This window comes from Pezoporus flaviventris, unplaced genomic scaffold (genome assembly GCF_033815535.1).
Source record: "Pezoporus flaviventris isolate CSIRO_AGI_PZ_B2104156 unplaced genomic scaffold, CSIRO_AGI_Pfla_v1 ptg000007l, whole genome shotgun sequence".
Lineage (NCBI taxonomy): Eukaryota > Metazoa > Chordata > Aves > Psittaciformes > Psittacidae > Pezoporus > Pezoporus flaviventris.
Window position 1 is genome coordinate 21486272 of NW_026892555.1, and position 21116 is coordinate 21507387.

The window sequence follows — 21116 nt, forward strand, 5'->3', positions numbered from 1 at the left end:
CTTCAGTTGTTCTCTCATTCTTCCTTTTTTCCTCAAGTTGCCCTCTAACGTTCTCATCCAAAACATATACTAAAATCATAGTTCAGAAAGTGGGAGCTGATATCATTTAGAAGATCAAAACCTAACGAAAATCAGGCAGTGCCTTCCAGACATACAGGCCCAGTGGAGGTCCAAAGATTAGTGTGTCTTGAGTACAGTAGCTGTTACTCAGTATGTACAGCTGAAAGGTTTACTTAAACTTATTTTTAAAGGTGTTACTAAAGAAATAGTAATTTTAAAGATAATACAAAGCTATAAACAACTAGGATGAAAGTGCTTGAGTAAAAATGGTCAGGACGTTTCCCTGTACAAAAACAATGTACTTAGCCTTAGCACTTAGCCTAGGACCAAAGACAGATCCTAATCTATGAGGACTATTCTCATGGAAAACAAAAAGCCTGTCTATGTCTCAAAGGGAACAAGCATGAGGAGAATACAACAACAACAAAAAAAAAAGATACTGGACACAGGAAAGTATGCTGCTCCTGCCTAGAAATGAACAGAGGTGCAGTAAAGCTTCTATGGTATTACGGACTGCTGAACACCCACATAAGCCTTTTTTTTTTGTTTATATGCTGCTCCAAGTGAACACAAATATAGCTTTTTAATAAAATGGTTTTAGTCACCACCTATCATGGTTACCAAATTCAACTGCGTGTGACATTAACTTGCTTGTATAATTTAACTGTATAGATTATGCTTGCATAATTTAATACCATGAAACTGCTGCTACTTCACTCCATGTGGAAATGACGCCTGAGAGTGAAGCTCTGCCAGTGGAAGAAGAATACGCTACTACAGCTTGCCCAGCAACATAACAAGGCTCCATAAGCATAACAAAGGTAACCATAGAAAGATAAACAAAAATCAACAATTCTATACAGCTTGTTCAATAAGCATATAACTGATTCAAGAAGCCCTTAAACATACAACTTTGGTAAAGGAGGATTATTTGGTACACGTGAACAGTAAAATTTCAGAAACATAATTTGATAGGGAACTATACCAGAAGTCCTAAAGCATGAAAGATGATCTACATTTTACTTCAAGTCATTGTATTTAACAACTACAACCTTTTAAAATAGTGCTTTCAATCCTATCAAGACCCACAGCATATTCTTTAAAAGAAATGCAAAGATGAAAGGTAAGAGAACAACTGCAAACACTAAAGCTCACTCCTTCAAAATCCTGTGTGCTAATCAACATTTGAATGGGGCAGGTAGCAGGATGACACCACCATTGACCTCCATGCCCTTCAGTTTCAGAGTACAAGTTTCAAGCAGGTTAAGTCCTTATTTGCAAACTAACGTAGGCCAAGCGCAGGCTCCTGTAATGGCCTGTGGCTGTGTATACAGTTTACCTGTAAGCTTGGTCCCTGCCAGACTCAGGCCACAGCAGCTGGCACTTTCTCAAGCAATGCTGAAGAGACCAAGCGTGCCAGAAGCTGTCCCCATCCACAGTGTGCAGATAAAGTCTGACCATATCCTTCTTAAGTGTTTAATTGTTGTTGCTTTGTTTGGGGTTTTTTCTCTCCTTTTGGGAGCAGAAGGAAAAGCTACTGGTGGGCATGTGGATATCAACTGAGACACAGAGGCCACCAGGCCTCAGGTCCACAGATTGCTTTCTGGAATGTTTTATTTTGCAGAACACACGTCAGCTCAGAGACTGTACTTCTCTTTGTGATTCACAGATGCACTTCAAGGGGGAAGGCTGGAAGCAGAGGTCACCAAATTGCAGGCAAAAATTTCAGAAACAAAGGACAAAACATGCGTGAACTGCCACCAGTGGATCTTTCTGTCCAGAGTTTACATGAGTAAAGCTTCATAACCAAGAATATTACTGAAAATCCCAACCAGATACTTTCTACATATAAGGATAACACTAAGAGCAACAGAATTTTCTAATACATCTAATACAAAAGGAACATATAGTAGGGATTCAAATTTTCTTTACTATTTATGCTGCTTAGTAGCACTTTAGCTTTAAGACAGCAAGTCTTTCATACATTTTACCAGTCTCAAGTAAAGCAAAATGTGGCTTTAACTCTGAAAATCCTACGCATTTTGAAATAAATGATATTTGCTTGTTTCCAGTGCAAATTCCAGACAATACTAGATAACATATTCACCATGTGCAGTCACTTTCCCAGGACAGATAGATATTAGTTAATAGGCTTAGTTTACTTTCACTGAAAAGCCTTAACAATTAGTTAGTCTAAATACTACACTGAAAACTCTACAGATGACCACCCTTTACTGTCAACTCTGCTGACTTTCCTCCTCATGGACAAACTATAAAAATACAACTGCTTCCAATTTACATTGATTAAAAGTGCAGTTTTAACAGATTTGCTGAATGCTGCCTGCCACATCTGCTGCGAAGCAGTGACATTAAATCTGGACTTGATTTAAAAAAGAAAAAAAAAATTAAAATAGGGGTTTCCAACTGAAGTTAATTTGTAGTCACACTAATCAAGCTGCAAGTCATGTACTCAGAATGCAAAACCTCTCCTGGACAGAGGGCTGTTCTTGGTAACTGACAACAGCTCCTTCCAGAAGAGTGCACTTGGAAAGCGCCTCAAAATGTTCATGTTGAAACTTGATATGCCAGTATCACTGCAGATTAGCAAGTGTTTCACACAAGTTCCTTACTCACCTTCATCCTTATACACAAGCATGGCCTACTTCAACTTTTATAATGAAAGATATGTTAAACCATGTTATCAGTAACAAATCATTCTGTTAAAACTAAGTCTTAAATCACCACATATTACTATTCACAAGTTGCTATGATACACTTACATACTTTACTCCTCAAAGATGCACAGCAAACCAAATTTCTTATAGTATCAAATTCACAGCTTACAACAGTGAATTTGAAAACATCCTGAAAACATCTACCAATAAATTAAAAACAAAACAAAACAAAAATCCCTGATCTAGTATTTATGTTCTCTGATGCATTTTCTAGGTGATGGCAGAGAAGCAGGGAAGTACACAGTGCTGAAGCAATCCAGTGTACTCCCTAGACTGACCATTCACACCTGATGCAATTCTACGCAACCACCTCTGCAGAACCCAAGAGAATGACTATTTCTGTCTGCCTTTGCACAGCCCATATCACTGGCATATCTCAATAGTTCAAACAGGTCTTTACATGTGCTAGCTCTAACTCACATGATGCCGATGTGCCTGAAACCCTTTCCTGTCCTAAACACGGATGGCATCTGTTCAGGCATGTAATCCCAGATCTTTCCTGTTCCGAAGGATACCCTGAATTTTCATCTGGCAGTTATATCCAATTACTGACATAACTAATAGTCACAACTGAATGCCACCAAATGAGTTTCATGTGTTTTCAACCTGTTTCTGCTCCTGACCCAGGAAACGAGCATGCCCCTCAACTGCCCATGTGAAACACAATCCACATCCAATCTAAATTGACATTACTCTTGATTTACTGTGACTAGTCAATAAAAAGGGGCTGTCAAAATCAAGACCCAAGTGTCAATTTATTGGAAAACTTCCTAGATTTATGATCTAATGTTCACAGTCTGTGGATATCTGGCTCTGTGTTTCCTGCCAGCAGAGCCTGCTTGCCTCTTAGTATAGCAACTGCACAGATGCATGTACGTCTCAGTATAACAACTGCATGATGGCTAGGTCCTATGACTTTCAGGGTCAGAAATCTGTGATTTTTAGTGCTAAGCAACATTACTCCATTGGGCATGCCCATAAAAGATGTTTCAATCAAAAAAAAAGTAATAAAGACAGTTCAACTGATTGCCCATTATATACTTTTAACCTTCTCATTAGTGAACAGAAAATCCTGACATGTCCTGCTCTTAATGAAGTAGCACTTTGTTGGTAAAGGCCACATAAGCAGGAGCTAAATTCTTTGCTAAATAACTTCTTACTGTGCAGTACGCCAGACCTTCATCTACTACATTGCTTGTAGATCAACACAAACTGCTCTCTGGTATAAATTCCCTGATACCCTTAAAAACACACGGGATTTTCAAGATGACCCACAGAGCACACATGAGCAGGTGTACATCCTGAGTCATACTGGAGCTTAAATGAGTTTACAGGCTTCTGTAAGGAGTCTAAAGATGAAGTCTGTCAATAAGAATACAGTTGTATGGAATACGACTACATGGCCTTGATTAAGGGAGCGATACTTGCCTTGTATGGGATACATGACAAGAAAATGGAAGTAAAGCTGTATAAAAACACAAAGACCTTTACAGGAGCAAAAGCTTGAGCAGAAATCCAAAGAGCAGTAACACAAGGTCTTTAGAATCTTCAGGTTTTGTAATGTTAAGTGAGAAATTAAAAAAATTAAATTATGTGTACATAGTAATCAGTACAGTGCTGGTGTCCTCAACATAAAAAAGACATGGAACTGTTGGAACAAGTCCAGAGGAGGGTCGTGAGGATGATCAGGGGACTGGAGCACCTCCCATATGAAGACAGGCTGAGAAAGTTGGGGCTGCTCAGCCTGGAGAAGAGAAGGCTGCGTGGAGACCTCATAGCAGCCTTCCAGTATCTGAAGGGAGCCTATAGGGATGCTGGGGAGGGACTCTTCATTAGGGACTGTAGTGAGAGGACAAGGGCTAATGGGTTAAAACTTAAACAGGGGAAGTTTAGATTGGACATAAGGAGGAAATTCTTTCCTGTAAGGGTGGTGAGGCACTGGAATGGGTTGCCCAGGGAAGTTGTGAATGCTCCATCCCTGGTGGTGTTCAAGGCCAGGTTGGACAGAGCCTTTGGTGACATGGTTTAGTGGGAGGTGTCCCTGCCCATGGCAGAGGGGTTTGGAACTACATGATATTAAGGTCCTTTCCAACCCTAACTATTCTATGATTCTATTTGGCAACTACATGATGACAAAGTCAAAATAAAAGCTAGGAAGTCAGGTTAGGAAACACAGATTGCTGATGTTCAGGTTGCTGGCAAAGTATGTTTCTCAATAGCATTGTATAATAGGTAGCCAAAAGGAGGTCATGACCTAACATGCCACTCTAATGTAAATATAACAGATTCTAGAGACACAGTAAATACTTACCTTCACAGTTAAATCTGTGTTGAAATATTAAGAACATATTATATAAATGTTCCTAGGAGTTCATAAAAACAAAGCCTACAGAAAATACACATATATATTCCATGTGAGGATCTTTTTATCTACAATTCTACAATGATGCTCCAGTACTATGAGGGCACATATTAATAAGATAATTACATCAGGACTGTAAACCCACATCTTTCATAAGTGAAGTAAGTGCCATCATATCTCTGAGCAGCTGAGGTGCCCAGCACATGAAACACATGACTTCCTTTAAAACCAAACTTTGAACTTTCGTCAGCTTTTGTCAATAAAAACACTAAAGGAAAGAAACTCAATCTCAACACAACTCAAATCTCATGTTCCAACACAACTCAAATCTTACTTTATCAAGAATCCTTCCCCACCCAGAATTACATGACTATTAGCACACTGCCTACATTTAAGCTGAAATTTATTTCTTAACACACTACTCGCAGAGAACAACTCAAAAAAAAGAATCTTTGCAAAAATTGTATCCATGAGCCTCTCAAAGATTTTGTTTGTTTACTAAGATCTAATTGCAAGTGTCTATTCCAGATTTGTTCTGATAGAGTAACAATTCAGAACAATCAATTAACTGCTGTGTACTCTAATCATTAAAGTGCATGCCATGAAATCCTAGATACTCATTTACCCAGGAAGCACTCAACTTTTTGATAAAAGGTTCATTCACACGCTCAAATTTAACATAACCAGCTATTAGTTAAGTCTGTATTCATGTTTCCTTGCAGACAGCAAGCCAGCAGCTATTGCTTTGGTCTCAAAATGAGAACAAGAAGACTCATTATCAGGGTAACACATTCCTTCAAAGTAGACTACTGGACTAAGAAGCTGAATAGAAAAGATGCAGGGACAGATCACATCATCTCCATTTATAACCTTATTCTACCGATATTTAAAGTCTCAAAGCCTGTCACAGGTGGAGATAGTAACCGGGAACCTTCACATAGTCCTGATAAAGGAAAACCAGAGTCTGAACACTTGTCATAGGAAGGGAATTTAGAGTAGACAGGTAAAGAAAAGAAAAAGCAATAAAATAACACACATAACTGGAACAATATCCAGCTCAAAATATATCAACAACATACTTCACTATCAATCCAGACATGAGAAAAATAAAGGAAGGCTATTCAGAATCTATATTCTTTAATGTTACTTTAATATTCTTCAGAACTACAATAAAGTGATATTTTATAAGTGACAGAGTGTTGTAACACTGAAATGTCTTACGCTAGATTACCTCATCTGTTACCACAGACATTGTAGCCAAAGAAAAAAAAAAAGAAAAAGAAATCAGCTAATTCTTAGGCAATAAACATTCTTGTCATTCATTATAGGCTTTTAACCATATTCTGTTAATTCTCAGTTGGTTTTAGACATCCTCTTGAAAGCTGCTTTACAATCTGGCATGCAACACTACATAAAGTAGTTGTAAAATATTGACATTAACATTGTATTTTGCATCTTGTTATGTCTGACAAAAACAAAAGACCAGATGTTTTTGCTTTCATATAAAAATAGATTAGCTATACAATTTAAAAGATGTCCATGACTTAGTTAAGTAGAGAGCTTGAGCGTATTTCTTTTATAAGAAGAAAGTGCATTAACTGTAATTAAAACAGACATCAATCTAGTAGGTAAATGAAACAGCACTTTTGTAACATTTATGGTTATTTAATGGACTTTACTGGGTCAATGTTGCTGAAATTTCATCTGTTAAAAGATGCTACCTATGTTTATCAACTAGTTTTAAAAAATAAATATTACTGCAGTTTTTTATACATTTTGAGATTATTATATTGAAACTAGAAAAGAAAGCTATTCTACTGATTTATGTCAGAAATAAAGTTGAGATTTTCACTGCTAACTCAAAACACACTACCTGAGGGATTCCATAACAGTTCATAAAACGTCTTTGTTTTTAAAAGGTATGGTCTGTGGTATATATTTTCTATGAAGAAACAGAGGAACACATGTAGCATCAGATGTGTGTACTTTAAGAAACTCTGGAATGTGAAATCTAAAAGTCCAAATAAAGCAGGTGGTATAATTTGGGGGGGAGGACTGAATTTGAGTTTAATGACATTACCAGGTTATCCTACCAGACTAATTCTCACTCACTGCATGACTTCAATGAAGCTCTCAGTCCTCATGCTGATTTCGATTTAGCTCAAGTGCTATTTGATGTGTTTCATCTGGAGTTTTATTCACTTCAAACTACACTTCATTTAACCAAGCTGCTGCTGTACTCATTTGTTTTTCTACTTTATTACCCGCAAATTGGTGTTGCTTAGTTTAGATAAATTGATGGAATAAGTTAATCTTATATAATTATTTCACACTGTTAATAAATAAATAAGCTTTAGAAAGATAATCTATCACAGGGAAAAATGTGAGCAAACTATTAAAATTATTTTAAAATATGCTAGACCACAGTAAGTGCTGGTCTTAGAAGATCTGCTAGTAAGTGCTGATAGATCATTTGCTATTTTAAGTCAGGACCACTCCCCTGCCTCCGGACCCCAAACTACTGTTTGCTTTTATTTCTCTATGTTATTAGTCTACCATGCTCTATTTTCCAGCTGGGCACACATTGTAATGCAATGTGTTTTTAAGAGAGAGAAAGTGAGCAAGACAGAAAGCATGAGAGAAACAGAGAATGGCCGAGAAAGGGAGAGAACACTAGCCCAAGACCATGCACACAAGAGACAGAGCATGACGGCAAGCATGCAACAGCACATGTGGAAAAGTGTAAGAAACTAAGCATGAGCAAGCAAGAGACTGAGTGCAACAAGCACAAGCACACACAAAAGAGAGCACAAGGGCACTCATGAGAAAGCACCAGCACTTGAATACCATAAACTTGTCAGATGACAGACTTTTTCCAACTACTTTTCATCTCTAAAATATTATTTTTGTTTTGCATACCTAATCATGGGTTTTATAATGTACTAAAGAAATTTAAGATTACCACCAAACATTAATTTATTTCTTCAGTTTACTAACAAGGATCACTGACCAGAGCTTAGTGTTAAATGTCAGGTCACGTCAGGAAGGGCTGTCAATCCTACCAGAGTACTGAAGTACTCTGATTAGTGCTGATTATGGGTCATCCTGGTAACATCTACTGTTTTTTAGCAAACTGCCATAACAGAACACCAATTAATTTGAAGTAGTTAATACTTTTCTAAACTATTGATGGAAAATATGAAAAAGTCAATTAGGCTGCTACCACCTGGTGGTGTGCTGATTATGCTAAAAACCTCATATTTAACACGGTATCACAACGTATGAGACATAAACTAGTATATAAACTTTCACAAACAAATGTTACAAATTAGCTATACAACACAGTGTTTGAAACCAAAGTATTTAGCACATTAACCTGCTTTTCTGTTATCTTATTCTTTTATGTAAGATTCTTTATATGGATTTAGTCATAAGGTAGTCTTTCAGCAGATAGCTACTGCTCAAAATGAGGGATAAAGAAAACTAATGTCCTGCCCAAAGTACTGCCAATACACATTTTCATTAAAATACTTTTTATAAATACAATTTTTAATTAATAAAAACTATTACATACTGACATTAAAGTTTACAAGATTTAACCTGTAGAGATGAATTTAAAGCCTGAATTTCTGTGGCATTAAAGAAAAAGAAAATTATACAGCTCATTTCATAAAAAAGCACAGAATTGTTTTCAGAACCTGATCACAATGTTAAAACACTTCCAACGATAAAGACCAACAGAAATAAAAGTCTAGAAGAGACTGTCTTTTTGCAGGGCTGTAGTGTTTTGGGCTCCTCCCCCACATTTTTTGCTTTTTATTTTGTTGAGTGTAAAACAGTGTCCAAGTTTCAGCTATCCTTACAACGAAATTTGTTATTCATAACAGACTTAACAGGAGAATATGGCAGAAGAGACGGCAAAGTTAAGGGATTTATAAGGAGCCTGGTGTTTTTAAATCATTCATTAGAAAACCCAAAATAACTGAGTACATTACTTAAATAAACTGTATATGCTTAATGCTCACCAATATTTGGGAAACTTGACCAGCTTGCCATAAACCGCAGTACTGAATGAGGGAATAACCGGAACAGGGATGCAGTACAATCCTTTACTGTCCAAAGAAGTCAGTGCTGCTTGAAAACCAAATATCTGAAACAAATTGGGTTGGTCAAAGGGTATACTATTGCCTGATTAGATTACTTTCAATTTACTTTTACAATATGATACACACATTTTTAAATACAGTCAACTACGACATAAACTGTGCATTATTTTTAGATACTTTATTTTCCCCTCAAACACAAACATAACTACCCAAATCTACGTAAACAAATGTCACAACAGGAATGCATATAAAAAGTATCTTAGAATCATAGAATAGTTAGGGTTGGAAAGGACCTTAAGATCATCTAGTTCCAACCCCCCTGCCATGGACAGGGACACCTCACACTAAACCATCTCACCCAAGGCTTTGTCCAACCTGGCCTTGAACACTGCCATCTTCTTCACTCAAAAAATAAGGGTTAACTGTGCTCTGAATTTAAAAAAAAAAAAAAAAAGCCGATTTATAATTTACTAACTAGAACACATTATTCGATATCCTTTAAACTGCAAATTGCACATTGCCTTTCATATAAAATAACTAATTGTTTGTAATTATAACAACATGGGCCTAAAAAAGTGGTATCTAACAAAATTAGAAGCTTCCCTTAACAACCTTTTTTCATATTAAGAGCATCTAAAGAAAGGTTCAACAACTATTCTTTATGATTTTTCCTCGTTCAATTTGGAAAACAAATGGTATTAACTTCTTAACATGATGTATCACGATTCACGTAAGAACAGAACACTTTGGCCTTTATTAAAGCTAGCAAATAAACCCTATAAAAGTCAAAACTGAAGGCCCCATTTCGCAAACACTGATCAAACAACTGGTAAAAATTTTCTGAATAGAAAAAAATCCTCTCAAACTGAAAAATATACAGATGATTTGCAATATTGCCATCCCAATCACTTTAAATGAGGTAAACATGTCACCCAGAAAGCTTAAAGCTTGCCATAAAATCCTGAGACAGAATCTGTTTTATGCAGGTAGTAAGAATTTCATCGTTTAACTCTCTATTAAGAGATCAGCACAGAAGTGAATGGATAATTGGGAAAAAAAAAAAAGAAAAAAGTAAAATTAACAGTAGCAGTAGTAAATATTTACATTTTAGTAGCACTCAAAAGGTTTCGAACAGACTGAGCACATCCTAAAAGGTTGGAAGGCCTTTTTTTTTAAACTCCTCTTGAGATTCCACTTTTTTGTTCTACTAACATCTCAAAGCAATTTTTCAGGAGCTTCTTAATCTCCAACCTCACAATAAAAATTCTTCTCATATAATGGAGCTTTAATTGAGAACATTCAGAGGTTTTTCCTCTTATAATGAAAAAAAAAAATTGGTAACGGTTTTTGGATGCACACCTTCACCATCATGGTTTTGCTCTATCAATACTGCTAGAAGTGATGTTTTTTCCTCATAACATCCCATAAAGCTTCTAAGTGTAATTCACTGACATCTACATATTCTATCAGCACTATCCTAGAAGAGGGAAAGGCTTCTTTCCAAATTATTTTAACTCAGCCTTGCCACAAAGACCTTAGGGCTTCAGTCTGCATAGTTCCTTTTTGTGAAGTTCTGTTCATGTTACAAAACATTTGGCTCAAGTCAGAAGCAGCAATCCCAAACAATGACATTCTGCAAAACGTGTTCATTCTACGTCCTTTCAGATAAGCTGAAAACCTTCTCCCAGGAACCCTGCTAACACTCAGGATTATCTATACTTGTATTAACTTTTTCTCAGCACACTGCAGTAAGAAACAGATCTCATGCCTTTTACCTTCAGATAGCAGTGTGAGTAACAGTAATGGAGCAGGTTGTCAGACGGTTGGCCAAGGCTGCTGACCTTATGCACCAATTGCTCGGCATACATCGGCACTGAGTGCTCCAGGTTAACCTTATCCACCAAAATTCGGATGGAAGGTAAAGGCCGCAGGGGCTGGAAGCTTGCAGCATTTAACTGGCCACTTACATTCTAAGGGAGAGGAGAAAAAAAAATGCAATTATTATGCTAATATGTATTTTCTATCATATTTATATATTCTTGCCTTCCCACACACTCAAGGAAATCTACATGTAATAAAGTGCTTATAGATACCATGGCCTTACAGTCATTATAATATGTATCTTTACAAAAACATTTCTTCAAAGTTTAAAATCCAGAATTGTATTGGTCATCAGTGTCCAGGTGCTGGCAGCGAGGGAGCTGCGGGGGGGGGGCCTCTGTGAGGGGAGACCAGAAGTTGCCTTGTGCCAGACATGGCCAGTTCCATCACAAGGTACATCTGAGCCCATCAGCACCTCTGTGGAAATGTATTTTAAAAAGCTAAAAAGAGCAGACAGGCTGAGAGGAGTTAGGGAAAAAAAAAAAAACAAAAGTGAGAAACAGCAAGGTCAGAGAAGGAGGGGGAGGAGGTGGTGTCCCAGGCAGAGGAGCAGAGATTCCCCTGCAGCCCATGGAAGAGACCACACACAGCAGAGCAGACCTCCCCACTGCAGCCTGTGGAGAACCCCACACTGGAGCAGGTGGATACACCCTGAAGGACCCTGTAGCCTTGTGCAGAGCCCACACTGCAGCAGACTGTTCCCTCAAGGTCTGCATCCTGTGGGAAGGACTCACACTGGAGCTGGAGAAAAGCGTGAGAAAGATGGAGTGGCAGAGATCAACAGTTATGGACTAACCACAACCTCCCTGTGCTGTGGGCCTGAAGATAGAAAAGTCAGGGAATGAAGGACTGAAGTTCAGCCTGTGAAAAAAAGGGGATGGGGGAAAGAGTTTATTTTGATCCCTGTCTTTGTTTCTCACCACCCAAATCTATTTTAATTGGCAATAAATTAATTGTCCCCAGGTCAAGTTTGGTTTGCTTATAACAGTAACTAGTAAGTATCTTCTCCCTCATTCATGATCTCAACCCACCCTATTCTCTCCCCCTGTCTTGCTGAGGAAGGAGAGCAGGACAGTGGCTGGGTGAGCACCTGGCAGCTGCCAAGGTCAAACCACTACAGAAATAGCGAAATTGAAATATTTTGTTCTATAAAATATTTGTTTGCATTTTTATCCTTTCAAAGCACTGTCACGAAACGTGCTGATCTAACCTTTACACTGTCATATATTATTATGCATTCACAGTCACCCCAGACACACCCAGGAGCAACCTGCTCCACTTGGGCTTGCTTTGAACAGGACTTTGGACTCCTGGAGATCACCTCCAGAGATCATTTCCCATCCAAATTACTTTATGGGTCAAAAAACTGTATTAAACTTGTATCAAATTAGGACAATAAGTTGATGTGTGCATGACTTCCAATCCAAAATTCAAAATTACTATTTTGAATATGCTTGGCTTCACCCATTATAAAAACACCATCTGTCCACGCCCATAAGGTGAAAAGCACCGCAACCCACTGGGCTACTCCAGGCTGAAAGGAAATAATACTTCCATTAGGCACCCAACATTGTCCCATCCTTTAACACTTACAAGCCTATACCCTAATACATCAAGAGATAACAGATAACCAGTTTCCTCACTCCAGACAGCAGTCTAAATTTTAAAGATACAAACCTTAAGTATACTTACTGAATGACACATGCTTAACATTTTATATATGCTGCAGCCTAGAAACTAATGAATCAAGTGAAGTATTAGTGTATATAGTGTATTTCGATTCACCAATGAATACGGCTATACAAGCACACTGTAAGAAATACCATAAGAGTTTTGTCCTCTGTGCTCTTGCACATACACAATCATAAATCACATCAATACGCTGTAAATAAGCACATTCAATAAGAAAATACAGCACAAGTCGGTGCTCTCCTAGTCAGCATGTATCTATTACGTTATCAAGGTCTTCATTCCTTCCATCATCTAATACTACTCAAATCTATCTCTAAAACACAAACAAAAACCCCACAACTTTTTCAAATGGTTTTCATCTTTCTTACAGATAAATGCTTCAAAAATATAGTTATTTTCACAACACCTTCAATTTATACATGACTCGACAAGTCTAGCTAGTTGCTGTACAAAGCACTTGTCTTGGGTATCTGAAGTTAAGGCTCCTGGACACTGAACTGATAAGCAATGTATCTGGCACAGTGAGAAAATTTAAATGAAATAGCACACGTTGATATAAAGATCTGAATAAGTATCTGTGAATACTTACCTTCTCACCCATGATTATTGGTATCAAGTGGTCTAGTAAATTGAATTCTGCCACAGGGATTATAATTGTACACTTAAGAACAGTGAACGTTGTAAGTCGAGTGGGAATGTATTCCTCCAATGATGCTACCTCTTCTGAACTTGGTATAGCTCTATTTCCATCCACAATATCTACAGTAAATCAAGATTATATACGATTGATTAAATATATAAAGCATATCCTATAGTTGCTGTTTCAGAAATGGTTAGGGACTAGCAAAAAATTGACAGCTTCCCCCATGCCTTTTATATTTAATAATTTTATCCCACACTGGTTCTACCTAAGGCTAATGCAACCATAAGTGGATTTTTCTTCCTTTGAAATCTGAATAGTTCTTTCTTAGAAATTAATCTTGACAGTTTACCATTGCTTGTTTCCATGTATTTTTACCCTACATAACTAGCATTTCAAATATATACATACCACCAGGGACACTTTCTTCTCTAAGACTCTGAATTTAAGCTAGAGTTGCCAAAGAAATAAGCCCTCCTTAAGCCCTCCACGGAGGCTTGTGATTGAAACAAATGGCCTCCAAAGCATCTGAAATTATCTCAGAGGTATTTCCAACATTGTGGGGGATAACACAATTAATTTTATCATTTAGATTTTGCTCTTTGGACTCATAAAATTCCTTAACATATTTGGAGTTCAACTATTTGGAAGTCACACTTTCAAGAGCACTGAATTTAGTCTGGTTTAATTCTGTATGTATGCATATATGCAATAGGAGCAAACCTGGCTTAGTTCTGCTGTATGGCTCGTATTCATGTTCCAGAGCACAAACTATCATTTTCATTATCCGATGTACTGCACTGCTGTCCAGTCGAAGACTGAGTGGGCCCACAATGAGGCATTTTGTAGACATCTCCTGAACATTTCCAAAATCTTCACTCTTTGCTGAAGAAATGTCTTGCTGATTCCCAGAAACTATAAGAAGTTTTAGAAATGACAACAAATTATACCAAACAATTGGACATACTAAAATTTATCAGCTACTTTTGTTTCAAATCCTGTGATCACAGACTTATACGTACAGAGAAAATACAGCAATGCAAATCGAACACATAAATATACTGTGACTGGTTTAACATGCTTAAACAAACATTATTCCTTTCAATGCAGAGCAAACAGGGCAAGATCCTGCCCTGCCTCCAAGCACAGCACAACTTAGGAATGTTTCCATTAACTCTGCATCTCTAAGCTTGTGATTCTCTGAGGTGTCCAGACTTCTGTGGCAACTTACAGGTGCCAATGACAGCCGTGCTGTTCAAAACCTTCTAGAGTTTATCACAAAGGTATCAATCCCAAACAATCATGGAAGAGGTGTGTTGCAGAGACACTACAGATACGGGCCTTTCAAATGTTTGAAATGCTGGTACCTGGGCTACAATAGCAATGAAAATCACACACAATTGCACTGTCATAAACCAGACTGACAACTGAAGATAAACCCTTCCTCTCATTCACTGATTAGGTAAAGTATGGTCAGTGAGAATAAAAAAAATCTTTAATTATTATGTTTCAGACCATTTTTAGAAGGACTACCACAGAGAATCTGGACAGCACATACTCCTTAAATAGCACAGTACACCATAATCCACCTGGTCAAAGCTGTGACAAAGAAGAAAGCCAGGAAAGGTACAGCCATTGCCATCAAATTCACCCTGGTTTCCACAATATAATACACCTGCAATTGCAGTGATGTCCCTTTGATATGCTCTCCTTGTACTCACGATCATGTCATGACACAGCAACCAAAGACTGTGTAAGCACTGGACTGACATTTCCCTGATGATCCTTCTCAACGGCAATATTTTTCAAGTGATTTGCAAGCTCTTACCCAACACAGATCTTGTACACCTACTCAGTGAAAGACAGATCCCATCCCTTCCTCTTTTCACCAATATGCCTTGTACAGATCAACCTATTTCCTTCGATAAATCAATAACCTCCTGCTTTCCTGTCACAGTTACAAACTAAACACACCTGTAGAGAACTATGACCCAAAACCACAGGAAAATCTGTCAATTCCAAATTCACATTATACCATCTTCCTCACTTACACGATCTGCCTCTACTAACGTAAACAGCAAGACAAGCTCGGGTTATCAGATTGGGCAGTGGGAAATGCAGCTGCTGCAGACAGCTGACCTACCCACTTTGTCAAAGCGATGCAGGATCTGTCAACTTCTGAGTAGCTGAGGCTTTGTGGTTAAGCAGCCTGGCATGGTGTGCTTCACAACTTCAAGGTAAATCTTTGAAATCAAGTGGAAGAACATGTTTTACTTCCAGTTGCCTGTGAGGAACCTAGCTGCCTCTCACCCTTCAGGGGACCACTTCCTTTTCCCATCCTCCTTTCCTGTACTAATTCAAAACAGTGTTTAATGGTGGAAGTGAGCTTGGGGGAAAAGGTAGAAAAGATAAGACTGGCTTTTTTCCCCTTATGATTGAATCATACTCCATAAAATGTTGTTGCTTCTAAGGACTGTTGAGGAGAAAGGTTCTGAATAAACCAAGACTATGCTGAATTTAAAACACACCTGCCCTAACATTCTGTAGACTCAACAGAAGAATTAACTTGGTCCCTAAAAACCCAACAAAAGTTGATGATGAGAGCATTTATAGCCACTGCTTCCCTTAGTGATTTGTTTACTATTTCTAAGAAGAAAAAGGAAACTAGAAAAAAGAAGAGGACAGAAAGATACTACCTGATAAAATCTATTCAAATCTTCAGATGGAGCTGAACTTACAACCTTTGTAACAGATCCTGAAAAGGACAGGTTTTTTTTAAAAGCCAGCATCCAGCAGGCTGACAGGGTATGCTTTAATTAATGTCTAGCTAACACACAATTTTGTGTTTCCAATTCTATACAGTATCTAGTTCAGATGAATGCTACCAAGAAGTCTAAAGAACATTATATTACATTACATTAAAAATATCAAGGTCAAAAGCCTTTAGAAGTAATAACAGCCTACCTTTTCAAAAGACTCACTTGTATATATTGTATGTATATGAATAATATACTGAAATGACAGAATATATACAAACGACTTTCTGGAATAGTTTCGTTTAATTTTAACTAAGACCAAAGAGAATGTGATAGAAAACCTATTAATTCTACAGAAGTAGATGAGCACAGGTTACTTTTGAAACTTCGCAAACACAGAAAGGAAAATAATTTCTGTTCACTGAGTATTCAGCTCTCAATAAACCGTATGTCTAACTGGAAAAAATTATCATCTTAAAAGGAGAGTGCTGCACAATAAACTTGCCACCAGTACAAGACGGGTACACATTATGAAGAAAATGTAACTTCAAAAGTACACCCCATTAGGCGCATAGGTCATGTAAATCAGTGATGAGGGAACAGATAAGCTACACAATGTTCCAAGGAAATTACTGTTTTGCACTGGAATACAAAGCAGAAAATGGAAAAATAAAGTTGGAAGGGAAGGACGGGAAGAATTCCAAAATCAAGACTACTGTTCAGGACTATCTGTCCTGTTTTCATTTAAAATACTAAAAGTGATTAATGCATTTCTGTAAGTGACAGATGAAACTCCTGAGGTTAATGTTATCCAGGAGGCACTTGTGGTTTAATCAGTAATCCTATGCTTCAGGAAAGGTTAAAGGTACAAAGAATGTGTCAAACCAAAATTGCCTTGACAGATAAAAATCTTACAATCACAGTAACTGCCTCCTATAACTTAAGTTGGGTTAGTTTTTTCAGGGGAAGGTGGTGTGCACTGATTGTAACTTAAACGTAGTTAATGTCAAAACAAGAAATAGTCAAATGCAAACTTTTTCAGAAATACTTTAACGCAGACACCACATATTAAAAATGTAGCTAGATTTACATTGTTTTCAAAATCTTGAGGGTTTTATATCTTCATTATAAAGAAATAATTTACACCTATTTGTTCATCTTCTTTTCAGTAACTATGCACTTGACTTGTAGAATGGAAAAATTAGCTAGAAAACTAGCAGAAAATGTCACATTTGCTTTTCTGAAGAACAGAACTATATTTGAAAATTTAAGATTTTAAGTTCCTGATTCTACAACCATTTAAACCATTAATTTAAAAATTATTACTCCATTCTTTTATGTAGTCAGGTAGCTGAAATTAGAGGAGTTATACTGAAATAAAAGCACACAGCAGCCAAGCTACATTTTGTGAGATGTCTTCTGGTGAGTGATGCAGAAAGTAAAAGCAAAGGCCCTGACAAAATAGACTGAAAGAAAGAGCTTTCTGAGCTCTGACAAAATAGACTGAAAGCAAAGCTAAGAAGGGGAAAAGACAGTCAGAAAATACCAGTAGCCTGGCCTGAAGGTTAAAAAAAAAAAAAATTAGTAAAAAAGTATTCCTGAGTTCAGCAATTTCTGAAAAGGGTCAGTTACAGTCAGGAAAAGCTGTACCATTACACATTACATTACACTCCTTGTGCATTCAAAAAAAAAGACAAAATACTGCACAAAATCAATCTTTCCTCATAATCAAATAGTCTGTGTGTTAAAATTTCTACAACAAAATACAAAAAGGGGATAAAGCTTACCCTACATCTTCAACTTTCCTACAGAACTTTTACACAGAACTTTCTAAAAAAGTTCTGTGTGAAATTAAACAGTTATTTCCTTATTAGAACCAGAAGTAGACTGCAGAAGAAGTTTGACTTTGTGTACATTTTCTCAGCTTCACATCAAACTCACAGTACAGAGAGGAAAGCCTCAGAGCCAGGAAAGAGCTGTTAATTTACCTAGTGTATCCCTCTACTATCAAAGGCAATAGCATCACCTATTTCTTTTTATCAGCTTTACATGATCCATACCCTAACCAAACTGGAAGTTTTTCTTACTTACTCCTTTTAAACTTAACATCCAACAAGCCCAGAAAACAAAAACAATTAGGAGTTGAGACTTCTTACATGCAAAAAACTCCAGATGAGTTGGACTAGGTCGTAAGGATAGATAAGAAGTTCAGCCACAAAATAGCAAGAAGTTCCCAACAGATGTCCACAGAAGTCGACTTCATGATAATAAACACTTAGGTGGGGAAGAAAGGATTGTTTAGGCAATAAAACTGCAGAGCAGCAGTTGTAGATGACAATCTTCCTGGGGGCAGGGGGAAATCACATCGCAATTCATGATAAAAATATCCATATAAAGATATATACATACTAATTGCTGACACATTAACTCATTTGTCCTGGCTTCTATGACACTCACAAAAGTAGATATACTTACTGCATTAAACTGCACTGTACTGTATTGTCTCAGATTTAGAAAAGAATTTGTAGGAAACTCAAAAATTACTTAGAGCTAGCCAATATCTATGTGTGCAAGTTTTAGGCTAATATTTGCTCGCAACATTGTTCAGACATGTATATTTAAAGATTAATTTTCTCATCCTTGCATTTTATTTCACAGAAGAAAATTACAGTCCTTTTTCATCTTCTACTCCAAGTAGATGATCAACTTCATTCTTCAACCAGGGTCTCCTAGAAGAGCTTTTCCTACCCCACCCCCAAAGTCAACAATGACAACAATTAAAAAAAAAAAAAATTTAAAAAAACATAGTTTATGAATTCACCACTACAAGAGAATTATGTTCAGTTTAGCGACTGATTATAAAAGATATCATTGTGATTAGTTATGTAAGTAATGAGGCAGGGAAAAAAAAGATCATAATCAACAGCTAACCAGAACAGCTAATCTCAACTATATCAATGAAGATAAAACCATTTCAATGAAGAACCTGATGTTAAATTTAAGGTAAGTTAGAGGACAGTTGGTCAAGGACCAGCTAGACAAGAAAAGTCTTTGTTTCTATTATTTAACATGGTAAACAGAGACAAAAAGGTACCTTTGCCACCGGTGCTTTCCATTGTGTACAAGTAATCCATGTAGAAAGCCCCAAACCTCTGCATTCCAGCTATCTCTGTGTACGCCTCCTACCAACAAAGCAAAGCAAACAAAGAAAACGTTGTATAAGGAAAGAATCCTGAGATTACCAACCGATAGGCTGGTATGAGTGAGATACATTCATGTTTGGATTTGTGCATCAACACACGGAAAGGCTTATCAAAACAAAGGACAGAGGTTATCCCCCAAAGAATTCACCTTCCAATAGGTAATGTAACTTCTATTTGAGGCCACACAAAGGCACATCCATAATTCCAGTGGACATGCCGACCAATTCATCAATAACAACTAGTTAATTAGTAGCTTTAATGGAGTAAATATTCTTCACTTGACCTCTTGCATCCAACAGATCTGTCTAATTAAATATACTGAAAACTGAAGCTCATTCATTCTAGCTTTTTTAAGGAATACTGTGGGTTTTATCTCTAAACAGTAGGAAACTTACTAAGAATTTATGTCATTATTGGGATGTATATATAACATACTCCATTACTACACAGCAAAGTTGCTTCCCCTCTTATAAATAAAAAAAAAAAAAAAAAAAAACAAGCAAACCATAGCAGCACTTAAGACAGGCCAAGGAAAAAGTAAAACTTAAAACTAAAACACACTACGGGAAATGTCTGAATATATGTAAGTACTTGTGATTTCGCTCCACCTATGAACACACCTGGAAGCGACCACATGGGTCATCACATCCAGTCTCTAATAACTGCAGACAAATCAGGGAATAAAAGTTTCCTGCACAATTTACAACAATAACGACTATCAGTGACTGAAAATTTGTCCCTAAAAAAGGCAGAACTAGCAAAACTTCCTCTAAGTAGACAACTGTAGCACACAGTCAATGAGATTAATATTGCCCAAGATCTGGTTTCCAAGACAGCTTCTTAATTTGAAGACCATGAACTACTTCCTGTTTGGGTTATAGAAGTACGTGCTGCTAAAGCTTGACCTTTTGCTAATATTCTCTCATATCTCTATTTTCTCTGCAGGTGTTCTGTAGCTAGTGCTTTTTGGAAACTATGGCATTAATCCATTTTTTTGAAACTATGGCATTAATCCATTTTGGGGGGGCAGGAGAGGTTTCTTTTGGACATGTCTTTGCAGTTTTCTTTTTTTTCTTTTTTTTTGGCCAGCTGCAAAGTAAGACTCAGTTAAATAGGACAAAGTAATGAAAATCAGTCTTCTAACAGTACACAAATCGAAATAATCATTAGAAATCCATTACAGAGCATTAGAAATATTTTTCTAAGACATATGTAACTCTCTGACCTTATGATGAGCAGCATCCAATATAAATTCTGCACGAATACTATTATTTTCTGGACTTCTGTAATCAAATAGTGAGTTGGTAAGGTAGGTCATCCCTTTTGCACTCAAATTTTCACCGCAATTAAAGAAGTAGGCCTCCTTTATGAGGTAGTAGAAATTAGTACGGCAAGGGAGAGAAAAAAATATAATCAAGTTAGCACAGCAGCTTCAGTTCTCTCATAACACACTACTAACATGGTAGCATCCCTCAAGAGCATATCTCACTATGAATACTGATAAGAAAACTAAAGTAATGTCATTCAAATAACACTCCAGTTCCTGACCATTCCCTCCCTATTTTCAAATGATTAAAAATGGCCTGAGCTATAATACAGAACATGCTAGATTCATTTGAACAGAAAAAATCCCCAGATCATTGTTACTCTAAATTCTGCCCCATCCTATTAACCATACATG

General features: G+C 37.1%; 1 protein-coding gene across 14 annotated transcripts in view; it reads right to left on the minus strand.

Moving 5' to 3' along the window:
• Positions 1-21116, minus strand: part of VPS13B (vacuolar protein sorting 13 homolog B) — a 439608-nt gene that overhangs the window by 358938 nt on the left and 59554 nt on the right. For 13 of the 14 annotated variants that reach the window (XR_009742462.1, XM_061448008.1, XM_061448010.1 and 10 more), the window contains 6 exons: positions 20661-20798; positions 19327-19414; positions 14200-14391; positions 13426-13595; positions 11039-11233; positions 9183-9307 (listed from right to left, as the gene is read on the minus strand). Coding sequence is in view for 12 of the 14 variants with exons in the window: in XM_061448008.1 (XP_061303992.1) it covers positions 9183-9307; positions 11039-11233; positions 13426-13595; positions 14200-14391; positions 19327-19414; positions 20661-20798 (908 nt within the window). In the remaining 2 variants the exon portion in view is untranslated. Of the gene's footprint in view, positions 1-9182; positions 9308-11038; positions 11234-13425; positions 13596-14199; positions 14392-19326; positions 19415-20660; positions 20799-21116 lie in introns of those variants that run through there. The other variant, XR_009742463.1, reaches the window with a different exon arrangement.